The sequence below is a fragment of the Monodelphis domestica genome, chromosome 1 (assembly GCF_027887165.1).
Source record: "Monodelphis domestica isolate mMonDom1 chromosome 1, mMonDom1.pri, whole genome shotgun sequence".
Taxonomy (NCBI): domain Eukaryota; kingdom Metazoa; phylum Chordata; class Mammalia; order Didelphimorphia; family Didelphidae; genus Monodelphis; species Monodelphis domestica.
Window position 1 is genome coordinate 641,179,575 of NC_077227.1, and position 18,944 is coordinate 641,198,518.

At 34.6% G+C, this 18,944-nt stretch overlaps 1 protein-coding gene across 6 annotated transcripts in view; it reads right to left on the reverse strand.

Annotated features, from left to right (window-relative positions):
• The window catches only part of SANBR (SANT and BTB domain regulator of CSR), a 64,720-nt gene that overhangs the window by 40,428 nt on the left and 5,348 nt on the right, over positions 1 to 18,944 (reverse strand). For 4 of the 6 annotated variants that reach the window (XR_008915629.1, XM_007476785.3, XM_007476786.3 and 1 more), the window contains exons 2-4: positions 14,647 to 14,915; positions 10,296 to 10,451; positions 1,102 to 1,288 (exon numbers count right to left, since the gene is read on the reverse strand). Coding sequence is in view for 5 of the 6 variants with exons in the window: in XM_007476785.3 (XP_007476847.1) it covers positions 1,102 to 1,288; positions 10,296 to 10,442 (334 nt within the window). In the remaining variant the exon portion in view is untranslated. The remainder of the gene's footprint in view (positions 1 to 1,101; positions 1,289 to 10,295; positions 10,452 to 14,646; positions 14,916 to 18,944) is intronic. The other 2 variants (XM_001382119.4, XM_007476787.3) reach the window with 1 other exon arrangement.

The following is an 18,944-nucleotide window of genomic DNA, read 5'->3' on the forward strand; positions in this document are numbered from 1 at the left end:
CACAGAGGAATTGTTTTAGACTAATGAATGCTTTTACTTTGAAGCTGAGATAAAAATCATTTAACATGTATTAAGTGTATTGAATATGAGCAACTGTTTTGATTGTCATTACTGAAAATGACTCTTCTAAATAACAATAACCAATTAATCAGAAGAGTTCCTGAATAGTAGGAAAGTTATTTTTCTAAAAAAAGAAAGTAATATCTATCAAAGAAAAAAATGAATGAAAAAGCATAAAATTCTTATTATGTATGTCCTGCCAGATAAAACTAGAGAAAAGAATGCTTGCCCTCAAGGAACTCATATTCTAATGCGAGGTCCCCAAACTTTTTACACAGGGGACTAGTTCACTGCTCCTCAGACTGTTGGAGGGTCAAACTATAAAAAAAAAACAAAACTATGAACAAATCTGTATACCACTGTCTGGGATAGCAGAGGCTACAGTGCTGGCTGTGATGGGCCTGTCACACCTTGCACAGGCCCATCACCACCACCACTATACCCAGCAGCAGTATACACAGTGCGGAATCCCCTCCCCCAGATCGCTGCTCACCATGCTGATGCCTTCCATTGTGCAGCCACATAATCCTTTGCAGGGCACCGCATTCTCGTTCAGTTACTCTCAGAACAAGGCACCACGCAAAGGATTATGTCACTGGAAGTAGTACAGTGCGTGAGTAACGCCACACTTTGCAGCATTGCCACATATAGTGCTCCTCTCACTGACTACCAATGAAAGAGGTGCCCCTTCCAGAAGTGCGGTGGGGTCCGGATAAATGGCCTCAGGGGGCTGCATGTGGCCCGTGGGCTGTAGTTTGGGGACCCCTGTGTAATGGAAGGGAAAACACAGATAGGAGGTTTCAGCTGCAATTCAGAAAGATATGATTTAATTCCTTTACATTAAAGTACAGGAGAATATTCAAATTCTGCATTCTTAAGATTTTGTGGCATTGAATGTTTTATATGTAACAAGAAAATGCTGTTGCAATAATGTATTACAACTTGCTTGTTAAAATTACTGAATGCATATATAAGCAGAATTCGTCTAGCCTTCAGGCCAAATAAAGATGACAAAAATTGTGGATTAATCCTAAAGCTTACCTGTTTTGGAAATAGAATTCTGTCTAAGAGGTGGCTCTTGAAACTCTCCTTGTGTGTCAAGGAGTGAGGATTTGATGTAAGTTGCTAAGTTTTCAACAGGACTTCCTCCAGTTGCCATGAGAGGGCTATATTGGTTGTCAACAGGTGAACTTCCACTGATTTTCAGTTCATCAAATCTTTTTGCACACTGACATAAAATTACATGAATGATAAAAGGTAAGAAAAAAAATTTTGGTACCATATGTTCCTTTTCTATGAGTAATAATTTAATATCTGCAGATATTACTCTAGGTTTGTCATGCCTAGCAATCATTACCAAAAAATCTCAAAATAAGTCTTTGATCTCCCTTAAAATTTTTTTTAAACCAAGTTCAGAACTGAATTTTTTATGTCTCCTTCTGCATTAACTATAATTTTTCTGCTCTATTTGTGCCATCTGCTGGTAATTTCATAATTTAATTTTAAAATTTGTCTTCTAGCTTTTCTTTTTACCACTTGCTACTGGGTTTTGTTGATTATATAGAATTGCTGATGATTTGTGTGGATTTATTTTATATACTGCAACTTTGATAATGTTAATTGTTTCAACTAGTTTTCTAGCAGGTTCTCTAAATGTACCACATCATCTGCAAAGAGTGACAGTTTTGTTTCCTCATTGCCTATATTTATTTTTCTTGTCTTACTGCTATATTGCCATTTTTATTATAATACTGAATAATAGTGCTAATAACAGACATCACCACTTCACTCCTGATCTTACTAGGTAGGCTTCAAGTTCATCTCTGTTACAGAATGCTTGCTCTTGGTTTTATTTAGATACTACTTATTTTATTTTAAAAATTTGCATCAATATTCATTAAGGAAATTGGTCCATAGTTTTCTGTTTTTCCTCTCCTCGGTTTAGGTATCAAAGCCATATTTGTATTATAAAAGGAATTTGGTAGAATTCCTTATAAAGTAATTTATATAATATTAGGATTATGTTTCCTTACTTGGTAGAATTCACTTGTGAATCTATCTGGTCCTGGGGAATTTTTCTTAAAGAGAGCTTATTTATGGCTTGTTCAATTTCTTTTTCTAAGATAGATTTATTTAAATATTATATTTCTTCTTCTGTTAATCTGGGCAGTTTATAGGTTTATAAATAATCATCTATTTTACTTAGATTGTCAGTTTTAGTGGCATATAATTGGACAAAATAGCTCCTAATGACCTAGAAATAAAAGGAGATATCATAAGCAAATTAGAAGAACAGGGAACATTACCTATTAGATGTATAGATAGGAGAGCAATTTATCAGTAAAACAAAGACGGAGAGCATTGTGAAATTTAAAATGGATAATTTTGATTAAATTAAATTTTAAAAAGGTTTTGTACAAATAAAAACTAGCATAGCCATTAGAAGGAAAGTAAAAAATTGGGAAGAATTTTTTATAATTTTTTGAATAGCAGCTTCAGAGCTAAATTACATAGAGAACTTTGTCAAATTTATAAGAATAAAAGCCATCCCTCAATTCATGAATGGGCAAAACATATGAACAGATGGTTTTTGGATGAAGAAATCAAAGCCATATATGGCACATAAAAATGCTCTAAATCACTACTGATTGGGAAATGCAAATCAAAATAATTCTGAGATATCACCTCATACCTATCAGATCGGCTAAAATGATAAAAAAGTTAAATGACAAATGTTGGAAGGAATGTGGAAAAAAGGGGACAGATTCACATTGTTGGTGGAACTGCAAAGTGATCCAATCATTTTAGAGAGCAATTTGGAATTATGTCCAGAGTGTTCTAAAACTGTGAATATCTTTAAACTTAGCAAGACCATTGCTGGGTCTGTTGCCCAAAGAGATCAGGAGAAAAGGAAAAGAACCTATATGTTCCAAAATATTTATAGTAGCTCTCTTCGTGGGGGCAAAGAACTGAAAACTGAAAGAATGTTCATCAATTTGAGAATGGCTGAACAAATTGTGGTATGTGATTTTGATGGAATACTATTATATCATAAAAAGCAATGATCAAGTTAATTGGAAAGACCCACATGAAATAATGAAGAGTGAAATGAATAAAACCAAGAGATTATGTATAACTATAGAATAACTTGGGAGTGTCCTCCTCCAAAAAAAGAACTGATAACTAGAAACATGAAAAACATAATTTACATATACATATCTTATCAGGTGATGCTTTCTATGGTGTGGGAAGGGAAAAGAGAGGCCAAGATACTTGGGAACAAATTCAACTTTAAAAACAATAAATTTAAAAAGTTCCTAATAATTGCTTTAATTTCATTTTTTTGGTAATGCATTCACTTAAAACTCACCTCCAATGAAGAGGAAATTAAGGCAATCATTAAAAACTACTTTGCCCAGAACACATGTGATAACCAGTGGAATCATGCCTCGGCTATGGGAGAGGGAAAGGCGGGGGGGGGGGGGGGGGGGGGAGGGAGGGAAGGTAGGAAAAGAAAACGATCTTTGTTTCCAGTGAACAATGTATGAAAACGACCAAATAAAATAATGTTTAAATAAAAAAAAAAACTACTTTGCCCAACTATATGGCAATAAATATACCAACCTAGGTGATATGGATGAATATTTACAAAAATATAAATTGCCTAGACTAACAGAAGAAGAAATAGTTTTCTTAAATAATCCCATATCAGAAAAAGAAATCCAAGAGGCCATCAAAGAACTTCCTAAGAAAAAATCCCCAGGGCCTGACGGATTCACCAGTGAATTCTATCAAACATTAAAGAACAGCTAACTCCAATACTATACAAACTATTTGACATAATAAGCAAAGAGGGAGTTCTACCAAACTCCTTTTATGACACAAACATGGTACTAATTCCAAAGCCAGGCAGGCCAAAAACAGAGAAAGAAAATTATAGACCAATCTCCCTAATGAATATAGATGCAAAAATCTTAAATAGGATACTATCAAAAAGACTCCAGCAAGTGATCAGAAGGGTCATCCACCATGATCAAGTAGGATTTATACCAGGGATGCAGGGCTGGTTCAACATTAGGAAAACTATCCACATAATTGACCACATCAACAAGCAAACCAACAAGAACCACATGATTATCTCAATAGATGCAGAAAAAGCCTTTGATAAAATACAACACCCGTTCCTACTAAAAACACTAGAACGCATAGGAATAGAAGGGTCATTCCTAAAAATAATAAACAGTATATATCCAAAACCATCAACTAATATCATCTGCAATGGGGATAAACTAAATCCATTCCCATTAAGATCAGGAGTGAAACAAGGATGCCCATTATCACTTCTATTATTTGACATTGTATTAGAAACACTAGCAGTAGCAATTAGAGAAGAAAAAGAAATTGAAGGCATTAAAATAGGCAAGGAGGAGACCAAATTATCGCTTTGCAGATGACATGATGGTCTACTTAAAGAATCCTAGAGATTCAACCAAAAAGCTAATCGAAATAATCAACAACTTTAGCAAAGTCGCAGGATACAAAATAAACCCACATAAGTCATCAGCATTTCTATATAATTCCAACACAGCTCAGCAGCAAGAACTAGAAAGAGAAATCCCATTCAAAATTACCTTAGACAAAATAAAATACTTGGGAATCTATCTCCCGAGACAAACACAGGATCTATATGAATACAACTACAAAACACTTTCCACACAACTAAAACTAGATTTGAACAATTGGAAGAACATTAACTGCTCATGGGTAGGACGAGCCAATATAATAAAAATGACCATCCTACCCAAACTCATCTATCTATTTAGTGCCATACCCATGGAACTTCCAAAAATTTTTTTTACCGATTTAGAAAAAACCATAACAAAGTTCATTTGGAAGAACAAAAGGTCAAGGATATCCAGGGAAATAATGAAAAAAAAAATACAAAGGAAGGGGGTCTTGCAGTCCCAGATCTCAGACTATATTATAAAGCAGCAGTCACCAAAACAATCTGGTACTGGCTAAGAGACAGAAAGGAGGATCAGTGGAATAGACTGGGGGCAAGCAACCTCAGCAAGACAGTATATGACAAACCCAAAGATCCCAGCTTTTGGGACAAAAATCCACTATTTCATAAAAACTGCTGGGAAAATTGGAGGACAGTGTGGGAAAGATTACGTTTAGATCAACACCTCACACCCTACACCAAGATAAATTCAAAATGGGTGAATGACTTGAACATAAAGAAGGAAACTATAAGAAAATTAGGCGAACACAGAATAGTATACATGTCAGACCTTTGGGAAGGGAAAGACTTCAAAACCAAGCAAGAATTAGAAAGAGTTACAAAATGGAAAATAAATAATCTGGAATACATCAAATTAAAAAGTTTTTGTACAAACAAAACCAATGTAACCAAAATCAGAAGGGTAGCAACAAATTGGGAAACAATCTTCATAAAAACCTCTGACAAAGGTTTAATTACTCAAATTTATAAAGAACTAAATCAATTGTACAAAAAATCAAGCCATTCTCCAATTGACAAATGGGCAAGGGACATGAACAGGCAGTTCTCAGCCAAAGAAATCAAAACTATTAATAAGCACATGAAAAAGTGCTCTACATCTCTTATAATTAGAGAGATGCAAATCAAAACAACTCTGAGGTATCACCTCACACCTAGCAGATTGGCTAACATGACAGCTATGGAAAGTAATGAATACTGGAGGGGATGTGGCAAAGTGGGGACACTAATTCATTGCTGGTGGAGTTGTGAATTGATCCAACCATTCTGGAGGGCAATTTGGAACTATGCCCAAAGGGTGATAAAAGACTGTCTGACCTTTGATCCAGCTATAGCACTGCTGGGCTTGTACCCCAAAGAGATAATAAGGAAAAAGACTTGTACAAGAATATTCATAGCTGCACTCTTTGTGGTGGCCAAAAATTGGAAAACGAGGGGATGCCCGTCAATTGAGGAATGGCTGAACAAACTGTGGTATATGTTGGTGATGGAATACTATTGTGCTAAAAGGAATAATAAAGTAGAGGAATTCCATGGAGACTGGAACAACCTCCAGGAAGTGATGCAGAGCGAGAGGAGCAGAACCAGGAAAACATTGTACACAGAGACTGATACATTGTGGTACAATCGAAGGTGATGGACTTCTCCATTAGTGTCAATGCAATGTCCCTGAACAATCTGCAGGGATCTAAAAAATACTATCCACAAGCAGAGGATAAACTGTGGGAGTAAAAACACCAATGAAAAGCAACTGCTTGACTACAGGGGTGGAGGTGATATGACTGAGGAGAGACTCTAAATGAACACTCTAATACAAATTCCAACAACAAGGAAATGGGTTCGAGTCAAGAACACATGTGATAACCAGTGGAAACGTGCATTGGCTATGGGAGAGGGAAAGGTGGTGGAAGTGGGGGAGGGGTGGAAAAGAAAATGATCTTTGTTTCCAGTGAATAATGTTTGGAAATGACCAAATAAAATAATGTTTAAAATTAAAAAAAATAATAAAACTTTTTTATTGTGTTCTTTTTCTAATTGTTTTTAGTGCCCAGTTCAATGTGTACTTTCTCTCTAAATGATGTGTGCATTTAGATGCAAATTGATCTGCCCTTTCTCTATTCTTTCAAAAGAATTCATCTTTGAATATTTCTTCAATAACTCATTTAAGGAGGTAGAGGAGAGGAGTCTACAGGTATTTAACAATTCATATAATATCAATGTAGTAATTAGTTTTGCTGAATTATATTTTCTTTTCTCTCTCCTCTAAAAATTCTTTTTAAAAAATAAGAGATGGCTCTCTGGGAGCAGGGAAGGAGAGGAACACGGGGAAAATTCTGATTATGAAAAAAACAAAATATTTCAACAATTTTTAAAAAAGTATTCATCTTTGTGGTTAACCTCAGTGTATACATTAAAAAATGCTGATTGTTATACAGTTAATCATTCAATTAATACACATCATTTTTTCCCCAGGCTAAGTAGTAAAACAGATAAAAATAAAAAACATCCTCAACCTTAAGCTTATACTCTATGAGGGAGATATGTACACATTAAAGTATATATGGCAATTTTTAGGGGAAGCTAGGTGGTGCAGTGGATAGAGTGCTGGTGTTGGAATCAGGAAGACTCATCTTTATAAGTTCAAATCCTGTCTCAGTCATTTGCTGTGCAACCCTAGGCAAGTCACTTAACCCTGTGCCTCAGTTTCCTCATGTGCAAAATGAGCTGGAGAAGGAAACAGCAAACCACTCGGAGTTTCCTTGTTGAGAAAACTCTAAATGAGGTCACAATGAGATGGACATGACTGAGATGACTGAACAACCAACAAAGGTAATTTTAAGGGGAATGCACTAGCATCTGGGGAGAAGTGAATCAAGAGAGGCCTCATGTAGAAGTATTTTAAAGAAAGCTAGTGATTGATTCTAAGAGGTATAGAAGAGGTATAGTAATTTCAGGCATGGAGGGGAAGAAGAGTTTCAGTCTATGCAAAGGCAAAAAGATGAGAGATGCAATAAGGAACATCAAAGCAGACCAATTTGACCAGACCATTGTTGCAGATCTCATCACCTCTCACCTACAATATTCTACTTAGTCTCCCTGACTCAAGACACTCTGTACTCCAATTCGTATCATGTACAGATGCCAAAATGATGTTTCTAAAACATAGTTCTAATCATTCCCTATTCCTTCATCCCCCTTGATAAATTCCAGTGGCTATTACTTTTCAGAAAACCAGCTCCTAGTCGTATTAGTTCAATAGTTCTCTTACTTTCAATTTCCCTATTATTTTTAAGATCAAACATGAATCCCAGTTTGATATTTAAAGTCCTTTACAACCTAGACTTATCCTAGCTTTCCAGCCCTTCCATGCCAGTGGCCTACTTGCTATTCTGATCATGACCCTTCACCTCGTTAGCACTGAGGGGATGGGGGGGGGGGGAGGTGGGGGTTAGCCTAGAATGGTCTTCCTTCTCACTCCTGAATCTTAAAATTCCAGGCTTCCTTCCAGATCTACTCTGTTCAAATGAAACCTTCTATAAAAGTCTTCTTAGTCTTCCAGTTAGTTCCTTCTGCTCTAACATTATCTTGTAACTACTTTGTATGCATCTTTTATGTATTTATGTATCTACTTATGCACATTTCTATGCCTATTAGAATATAAGCAACTTGAGGGTAGGGATCATTTAAATTTTTTTGCTTCATATTCCCAGTATTTAGCACAATTCCTAGCACATAATAAGCACTTCATAAGAGCCTGATTGATTAATGAGGTTCTGAAGGGCTTTAAATGGCAAATAGAAGCACCTGAATTTGATTCTGAAAGGCCTCAGGGAGCCACCTCAGTTTACAGAACAAATAGAGATATAATCAGAATTGTGCTTTAAGAATATGTTTGGCAACTGTATGGAAGTTGGAATGAAAAGGGTAGCCATCTGAAACAAGAAGATTAATTAAAAGGCTAATTCAATAGTTCAGGTATCAAAAACTTCAACTAGGATGGTAGCTCTGTTAGTAGAGGGTGTGGATGCACAAGGTCTTTCATAGAAAAAATTAACAAGACTGGAAACTGACTGGATATGTGGGGGTGAAAGACAACTGGAAGTTAAGGAAAATTACACGTTTCTGAACCTGAGTAACTAGAAGGGCAATGGCTTCAACACAAAGAAGATGGAAGTCTTAGGAGGATGAAAAGTTTTGTTTTTGAGTCAGAGTTCAATACATTTATGGAATGTCTAATTGGAAATAATGTTCAATAGATAGCTGGTGATGAAGAATCAGAATTTAGGAAAGAGACAAGGAATAGATAGAAATAACTATGGGAGTCACTTGTGTAGCAATGATAACTGAACCAACAGAAGCTTTTATGGTTACTGAGAGATGAGAACAATTTTCTTTCAAAAGCCCTTACTGTGTATTGGTTTTAAGGTAAAAGAGTGGCAAGGGCTAGGCAATGGGGATTAAATGACTTGTCCAGGGTCACACAGTTAGGAAGTGTCAGAGGTCAAATTTGAACTCAGGACCTCTCAATCCACTGAGCCACCCAGCTGCCCCCAATAATTTCCTTTCTTGAGGGTTTTTAATCTTGAATAGCTGAAATGGGGAAGCCTTCCTTTTCATTATCCTGATACATTTTTTTTAAAAGGCTACCATTTCTCCTATATCTTTATCCTTGGCTTTGCAAATTTGCCCACAGGTGCCATCTCCAGTAATTTCAATGATATCAAATTGATCCACTCAGTATTTTCCCCAGTCAATATCTCTTTCTTTTATTTCACCATAATGAGGATCACAGATTTTGGGCCTTCACCACAGCAAAGGCCAAGATATAAATGATGGTCCAGCAAAATACATTGAAAAGGAGCAAGAAGGAAAAGCACTAAGAAAGAACAGTCACCTCTAGGAAGGAGGTGGCTAAAAGTGTAAAATGCTTCAGAGGTCAAGAAGAATGGACACGAAAACATCAAATCTGACATTGGTAACTTTGGGGAAAGTAGTTTCAATTGAGTAATTAGGCTAGAAGCTAAAAAGTAAGGGGTTGAGGAATGAGAAAACAGAAAGAAGAGATGACAAGTATACAGACTTTTCTAGAATTTTGTCTATGAATGTTAGGAGTCAACTTAAGATGGTAGGGTTAAGTAAGGTTTTTTTTAAAAGATGAAGGACTAAATAGGCAGCAGAAAATGAGACAAAAGATGAAAAAGGGAAAGGGGATATATAAAGGCATACTATGGAATTTAGGGATTGATTAGCTTTTATGAGGGGAAATATTTCAGATTTTAAACATTTTAGATAGTAATGGTATATACTATTTTAATTCATACCAAAAATCCATATAGCTTTTTTTAACTAATACTTTTAAATTTTAAAATGAATACCAGAATACTCACTACAGAAGGATAATTATTCTATTCAGTAGCTTATTTCTACCAAACCACTTATATGGGCTTTGGTCAGGATCTGATTAAATAGGTGAGACATTTTTTCAAATATTAAGAGATTTTTAAAAAAAGCAAACATTTATATGATTAGTCCTACCTCTAACATTGCATATTAGTGAATCACAGGATTAAAATTTTATGAAGATAATATCATTAAAATAAGTAAAAATAAAACCACTAAAAAAAAGACTGAACTTTTTAGGAACATATCTAATTGTATAAACTATTATACTTTGGGTGTGAATATTGGGTTGTTGGAATGTTTGGAATTTTACCTCTTTTGATGTTAATCCAGGCACTAGTCTTGCCACTGTTTCCCAATTGATAGGCTGAGGTACTCCAATTAGAGAATAAAGGATCATGTCCAACACCATTTGGTTATTACACAGAAAATTATTGTTTTCTGAATATCCACGACTCATATTTTAAAGCTAGGAAAAAGAAAAACATTATTATTTTTACATAAACCCCTAGTTTTCAAATGTGTGTATATAAAAGCAATCATTTCGTAGCAACATACATTTTACCTAAATCAAATGCTCATATTTACTATTTAAAGTGTAAATACTTGAACTTTTTATGGATATTACCTCAACTGAGGCAGATTACAGCCTTCCTAAGGTCTAATACTGATGGCTTTGTGAGTTCTTAGGGCTATAAAATGGAGATTTGAACCCCAGACTTCAATTCCCAGAAGTCCTTTGTAGTTCCCAGAATGCCCTATAATCTCCCAGAGTCCTCACCTGAGTGCGAGAACACAATCTGTATTTAAACTGACTCTCCGCCTATTTGGTCTCTCTCCCTGCTTCTGCTTCTAAGCATACATGTCTCTCAAGATCTAGTACGTGTCTGTGGATGGGCTTTTTTCAGCCTTCCTAGACATGTGCCTTTCTTATTTTGTATTTTATTTCTTAATCTTTAATAAAGCTCAAAAAAATACAATACTTTTGTCAGAGATACTAATTGTTACAGGGCCAATAAAATTTATCACTTGGCCAACTTTTGAGACTTTCCAAACTTGGCTAGGTAGGTCTTTGGACAACAGGCAATCTATTAGTAGGGCTATATTAGCAGCCAGAATATTGTAGAATAAAATGCAATTTAGAAATGAATTATTCTTGTAGGAATAACCTAAAAAAAGACTATCATCTTAGATATTGCTGGCTTATGTACTGAATAGCATTTTCACAGATGATGCCAAAAATCATCAGATAACGAGTAAATAACAGAGCCTAAAGGCTAAATAACAACAACAAAAACATAAAACATATAGGTCAAAAGTAGATGACTCATCTAATGTTTTAGTTGAGAATAAATGAACATGCTCCAGTATAGCACTAGCTACAGATTTGGTTTCATATTCTACTTAATTTAAATAAACTGAAATATCTTTAGAAAACTCAAAAAAGCAGACTATGACAATTAAATTAAATTAAGCATAAGCATTAAGCATTTGTGATTATAGATAGTACTACTTCTATATACCTTAGCCAAGATTTTGATTTATTTTTTTTTGTCAATACTAGTTTCTAGTTTCAAAAATTTAATAAATGAATGTCATTGATGCCAGTTTGCCACACTACAATGCTCAGTTTAACTTAACTTCTATGTTCTACAGTGCCTCATACCTCTTAAAAAATAAGGTCCTAGAATCAATGTAACTGTCAACTGTCCTCATATTTATACTCCACACCTGAAGTTGATATAAATTTACCAGTGTTTCTCCAGCCCTCACCAACTTAATTCTTATTTGTCCCCCATCTTGAGGTTGCTGAACAATATATAATATACTTAATTTCTCCCCATTCCTTTTCACAGTTTCATATTCAAAAGGACATAACAGTGACAAAGATTCAGATTGCTTGCCCAAGGTGTGAAAAGCAGGGGATATAATAGACAATACTTTTTCAGTGATACTATGCATTTAAGAATTCAGGGACATAATCTCCAAAGAATCAAACATGTGGGTTTTCCAAAGAGTAATGGAAAAAACATAGTGGGCATATGTAGAATGTAGTGTATTGCCAGTGAAGATGTAAAAGCTACAAGGGCTAAATTTGACTGCAAAAGGTTTGTTATGTTACAGGAGCAAAGGATAACAAATAAGACAAATAAATATCAAGCTAGTATTCACAAATGTTAAAAGGTCCAAAGAAAGTCACTAGAATGCTAAGTAGATCTTCTATGGAAGATTTGTAGGAGGCCAAGGTCAAGAACCACTGAAGAAAGTTTCTACATTGATAAAATTGTGAAGCAAATACAGTATTAAAAATTAAGTGGTTAGTGACAGTTCAAGTCAACATCAATAATCTGGAAAGCACATTAAGATTGATGCTACATTCTATTAATGGCATTTTTATTGCTGAATTACAATTTTGTTGGGATAGGGAATTAATGACAGTAATTAACTGATCAGTTTAAGTTTGTTTATAGGATAGTAAGTCTTTATACAAGACATACTTTAGAATACTACTGATGAGTGCTGGCCCAAGATAAACTTTGATTCTGGTAGTTTGGTAAAAGGTATCATTTTGGCTGGTTTATAAAAATTCTTCATTAAAGACTTAGTTCCTTTTTTTCTATCACTGGGAGAGTGTGTATGGATAACATGGATAACTGTATTTTTTGGAACACATGTGGTTCAAGAGGAGAGTTTCTAGAACCCAGGGATAGAACATTCATCTCTCTCATAACCCCAAAAGGTGGTAGCCTCTTAGCAAGGCAAAAAACTATGGCAGTAGTGAATCAACAAGAGTTCTTTGAGAACTGCATGTGCTTATTTGACAGTTCTAGAAATGTGAACTCTAACGATAAGACAGACAGTCTTAACAAAATGAAGACAAAATTGTTCCTATCTGCAGATGCATTGTGTATTAAGAAAACCCTTGAGAGTTGGTGAACAAATTAAGATGATAAAAAAGAGTTTAATAAAGTAGGATATGAAAAATTGGTAAGAAACAAAGTAGCATAAATTTAGGGTTAGCCAGGATCAAAGAGGCCATCTAATTGAATCTATTTTACAAATAAGGAAACTGAGGTTCAGAAAGGTGGTGTGACTTATTTAAGGTCATACAGGTAGTAAATAGTCACAATTTGGACCCAGGTTTTTTGACTCTATATCAACATGTGCTATGTTATAATGCTGGCTCAACCCAGTAAGAAATTATACAAAACAATCACAAAATGCATATAATAGGAAGTTACCTTCAAAATGTTCTTCACAAAAATAAAGGAATATGTGCTTAAAGATTGGAATGGCTGAATAGATGGTAGCATATGAATGTAGCTGAGTATTATTGCTTCATAAGAATGATTAAAAAAATTTAAAAATGGGCTTTAAAGAGTAAGAATAGCTGTGCTAATTGAAACAATGAGATTAAAGTCAGCACTAGCAGGGGATAAAAGTCTGGTCAAATAACAGACTAATGTTGTGGTAGCATATTTCCCAAATTAGAAGATACATCCTAGTGGCTGAGTAGATTGAGAGGCAGATTAGAAACCAGAGATCCTGGGTTCAAATCTGGTCTCAGATACTTCAGAGCTGTGTGACCCTGGGCTTAATTACTATTGCCTAGGTCCAATCTTCTGCCTCGGGACCAATATACGTTACAGATTCTAAGATGGAAGGTAAGGAATTCCAAGCCACAAAAACAAAATTAAAACATCAAGAGTTTAAAATGCCCCCCAAAGAAAAAATGTACCCTTACCTTCTGTCTTAGAATCAATACTATGTATTGATTCCAAGGCAGAAGAACAGTTAGGGCTAGGCAATAGTAACTTGACCAATGTCATACAGCTAGAAGTATTTCAGTGCATATTTGAACCCAGGACCTGTCTAGGTTTGGTTTTCTTTCCACTCAGCTGCTTTGCTGTCCCCATGTCCACTATATTTTGAGAGGAACATAGAGGATATTAAATAGACTAAGGTAAGCATAGTAATAAGATGCCCTACTATAACAAAAACAATAATAATAATAGCTAGCATTTATATAGTACTTATTATGTTCTAGACACCATGCTAAGTGTATTAGGTATATGATCTTATTTGATTCTCACAATAACTCTGAGAGGCAGATGATGTTATCCTCATTTCAGAGTTGCAGAAAATTGAAGCAAATAGAGGTTAAGTGAATTGTCCAAGGTCAAACAGCTACTAAGTATCTGAGGCAAAATTTGAACTCAGGCTATCCTGATTTCTGGCCAAGTACTCTATCCACCGTGCCACCTACATGCCTAAACAAAAGCCTCTCTCCCATGGGCATTAATTCAAGGATGAAAACAGAGACAAGGACTTGAAGAGAAGAAAAACAAAAAACATTTACAAAAATTGTTATAACCATTTTCTCCACTGAGAATGATGTAATCATGATACTTGGACCTAGATATCACAATTCCTGAGGTGCTTAAAAAGGAAATATAAAAGGCACTAAAGAGAACAAAATGGCACTTGGTTTGGATCAAGCATATATAAAAATAACATATGAAAAAGATGGGGGGATTTGAGGGCACTGAGGGACTTAAATTTTAACTATAAGGTAGAAAGATGGTAATGAATTAGGAAAAAATCCCAGATCTTATTCACCCCACCCCCAAAAGAGAAACAAAAATATATCAACCACTACCTACCTTCTACACCAAATCTTTATGAGGAACATCTATTGAGGACATCCTTGATGAAGATATTAGGAGAGAACAAGAAGGCTTTTGCAAATTATATTCAATAATGGACTACATCTTTGCCATCTCACAAGTGAAAAGTGTAGCCAATATAAGATCCCATTATGCTTATTGTTAGTTATAAAAATTCATTCAACTTAGTATAAATGCTGCTTTACAGTCTCTTTTACAACAAGATGTCTTGCATTTACATCTACATCAAGATCATTCAAGATTTCCTGGAAGATATAATAGAAATAAACCTGTTAAATGACCTTAAAATACTCAAGTGAACAATAAAACAAATTATTTGTATTCCCTCCAAAAGTATTCACTCTCCAGATGGTGAGATATTCAACGTATTCCTCTTTACATTGGGTTGACTGCATTAAGCCCCAAGTCATTGAAGAGGTTCCTAGAAAATTTCTTTTCCCACGTAAGTTTTTTTATTTTGTCTGCATTGATTCTATTTATGCAAAAGCTTTATGATTTCATATATCTGAAGGAGTCTGGTTTACCCATCCATTGAGGAAAGACCAAATGGATAAAAAAATGGTTATGGCTCAATTTTTAACATGTTTCTGAAAGAACACTCTATAAAGATTTAGCTTCTGGGGCTGGCAGTTCAGATGGCAAATGAAATGAGCCCAGAGTTGAAAAGAAGGAAGAGGGAATTAGCTGGATCCCTTTGGGGAAACTGCAAGGAACTTTTACTAACTCCAAGTTGTGGTACTTGCTAACAATTCCAAAGGACCAAAAATGAGCATTACACGTAGGGTGACTGAAAGGTGGGTAATAGCTGGCTGTAATATATAAAGCCACAAAAAGTACTTGACAATAGTAAAGGATGTTATCAAAGAACAGTATGACAGAAAGATATGTTTTATATGTACTGCCTAAGTGCTTAAGCAAAGGCCTTTATTTCAAGGGCATTCATTCAAGAATGAAAAGAGAGAATTTCAAGAAAAAACAAAAATGATTTACAACTGATAACTATTTTCTCCACCAAGGATGGGATAACCACCATCTGTGAACCTTATCTTATTTGATCCTTATTTTACAGTTGAGGAAATTGAGGCAGACAGTTTAAGCTACTTGTCCAAGGTCTGTTCAAACTGAAAACAGCATGTTTCCAGGGCAAGGAATAATGAGGAGATGAGCAAAGTGGTCCACTGGTATCAATGTAATGCTGGGAGAAAATAAGGAAGGCCTCTAGCACATTGAAAGGATCCTCTGTGGCAAAGTATTGAGAGGACATGGCTAGGTTACAATTTAGATCACTGAAGATTAGTCCGAATCAGTAAGATCAAAGATTCTTTTTAAAAAGAAAATATATCCTATATGAATAATGACCAAACTAGACAGAATAACAAAATCTATTCAGAGGACTAAAAGACCTGAACACACACACACACACACACACACACACACACACACACACACACACACACACACACAAAAACATATATTTTTAAAAAGAACTATATTATAATCATAAACACTATTTGGCAATAGTTAAATAATAAAAAAGGTCAGTGAACAGACTTGATAAACAAGAACCAATACCCATTTATTAGATCCAGAAGTAATCTGAGCAGTGTTTGGTAAACCTAAGAACATAAATTACTAGGGGGAAGGAGTCCCTATTTATTTAACAAGAACTTCTGGGAAAATTTTAAAGTGTTAAGGTAGAAATGAGGTACAATTATACAAGTATCACGAATTCCAAAAGTATCCTTGACCAGAATGTAAAAAGTTAAAAAATAGGAGGAGGTACCTTTTACTAGTAAAGTCAGAGGAGGAATTTTTTTTTTAATTTTGAAGCATTAAACTTACTTTTTATGTGTTAGTGTGTTAATGTGTTAGTCACACATTGTTACAGAAAAATCATATTTAAATAGTAATAACATTTCATATTTCATTTAAAATACTATTTAATTCCTCCACCTTTCCCAACTTTTTGGTTGGGTAGTGCAGTTGAGAGTGCCTGGTCAGGAAGACCTGAATCCAAAACTGGCCTTAGACATTTATTAATTGTGTGACCTTGGGCTGTGATTTAACTTCTGTTTGTCTCAATTTTTCATCCATAAAATGGTAAAAATACACCTAACTCCCAGGATTTTTGTGAATATCAAATGAATCTGTGAAGCACTTAGAACAGTGTAGGTGCTATATAAATGTTATCTATTATTGCCATCATCATTATTTTAATGTGTCACATTCTGCTTCTCATCTCTAGAACTAGATCTAGAGAGCCATCAGAGGGGAAATTCTTTTCTTTTAATTTAAATTTAATTGTTTGTTATATTAAAACATCAAGGTAACTCTCTCCTTTCCTTCTCTCCCCACCCCCTTTATTATTTTATTAATTTTTTAAATTTGGTCAATTTTGAACATTATTTCCTGGTTACAAAAATCATTTTCTATTCCTCCCTCCCCTCCCCTCGCCGATGCACAATTCCACTGGGTATTACATATGTCCTTGACCAGAATCCATTTCCATATTGTTGGTATTTGCACTAGGATGTTCATTCAGAGTCTACATCCAGAGGGGAATTCTTGATAACCCAAGGCAATAATAATTTTTTAAGAAAGTTGTTCAATTCTATGCTTTCCCTTTTATGTCAGGTGTCTCCTACTATTATTACATTATTGTCTATATCTTCTTAAAATTCAGTTAATAGTTGCTTTATGAATTAAGATTTTAAAGTTTTTAGAAAATATTATTTAATACTGATACTGGTTTGTTGCTTCCAGGTTTTTTCAGCATAATTTCCTTTTTAACTCTATTTATATCATGAGCTTATTATTGCTTTGTCCGATAAATTTTTTTGCAGCTCCTAATTTTTTGCATGTCTTTGTATTTTTAGGCATGTTTCTTATAAGCAACAGATTGCAGTTTGATTTCTTAACTAATGTTACTCTTTAATTTACTGGACTACTTAATCTATTTATTTTTAAAGTTAGGAGAGTTAGGTTTATATCTTCCTCTACTTTTCCCTTGAATTCAGATTCTTTTCTCCTCTTCCTCTTTAAAGACAGCATTGTGTCTCTTCATTTATGTTTGCTTAATCTCCTTTAAGGTAAGCCTTTCTCCATAGGTTCTTTTTTTTCCTCCCTAGTTTTAGATTTTAACTTAAACTTAGTAATTTTCTTTTCTTTTTCCCTTTTATTCAGCTATCTAATTCTCCCTGTTTGTTTTTTTTTGTAAGTAAAATTCCCCTTTTCTTCATTTATAGTTTTCCCCTATTTTTTGCACCTTTTTCCTTAAGAAAATTTCTTTACCTAGTTCTCTTTGTTGTCTGCCTTTTTTATTCTAAATTTTTATTCTTTGATTCATGGTCCTTAAACTTCTTTATAGTTTTTGTATTCCTTATAGATTTAAAGTTTCTAAAGTCAACTTTGAGTTCCCCCTCCAAATACTTTGTATGTTTCTGCTTTATAGACGGATTTTGCTTCCTTCCTATTTTTTCTGTTGTTTCATTCTTTTCTTGTCCTCTTGTTTGTGAAGTACATTTCTATACCTTATCCTTTCCAGGATCATGTTCTTTCCCATTTCTATTGAAATCTACTCTCTAAGTCTATGCCCTCGTGCCCTCATGGACAGTATTTACCCCTGGGAACCATAACAATAACTTCAATAAAATAAAATTATAAAGCTTTTATACAAACAAAATCAATGCAAAAAGAATAAGAAAAAAATTGGGAAAATTTTGCTTTATATATAACTGATAAAAATATGATAAACTAAAATGTAAAAGGAAATTGAGATGAAGAGTTATTCCTCAGGAGAAAAACAAAGGATACGAACAGTTTTCAAAGGAACAATTTATAAAAGATGGCCCTATGAAAACAAACTCCAAATCACCAATAAGAGCAACTGGAATGGTAATGGAATTCTCCATTAGGGTCAATGCAATGTCCCTGAACAATCTGCAGGGATGTAGGAGAAAAAACACTATCCACAAGCAGAGGACAAACTGTGGGAGTAAAAACACTGAGGAAAAGCAACTGCTTGACTACAGGGGTTGAGGGGACATGTCTGAGGAGAGACTCTAAATGAACACTCTAATGCAAATACCAACAACATGGAAATGGGTTCAAATCAAGAACACATGTGATACCCAGTGGAATCGTGCGTCGGCTAAGGGAGAGGTTGGGGGGAGAAAAGAAAATGATCTTTGTCTCCAATGAATAATGTTGGGAAATGACCAAATAAAATAATGTTTAAAAAAAAGTTAAAAAAAAAAGAGCAACTGGAATGAAAA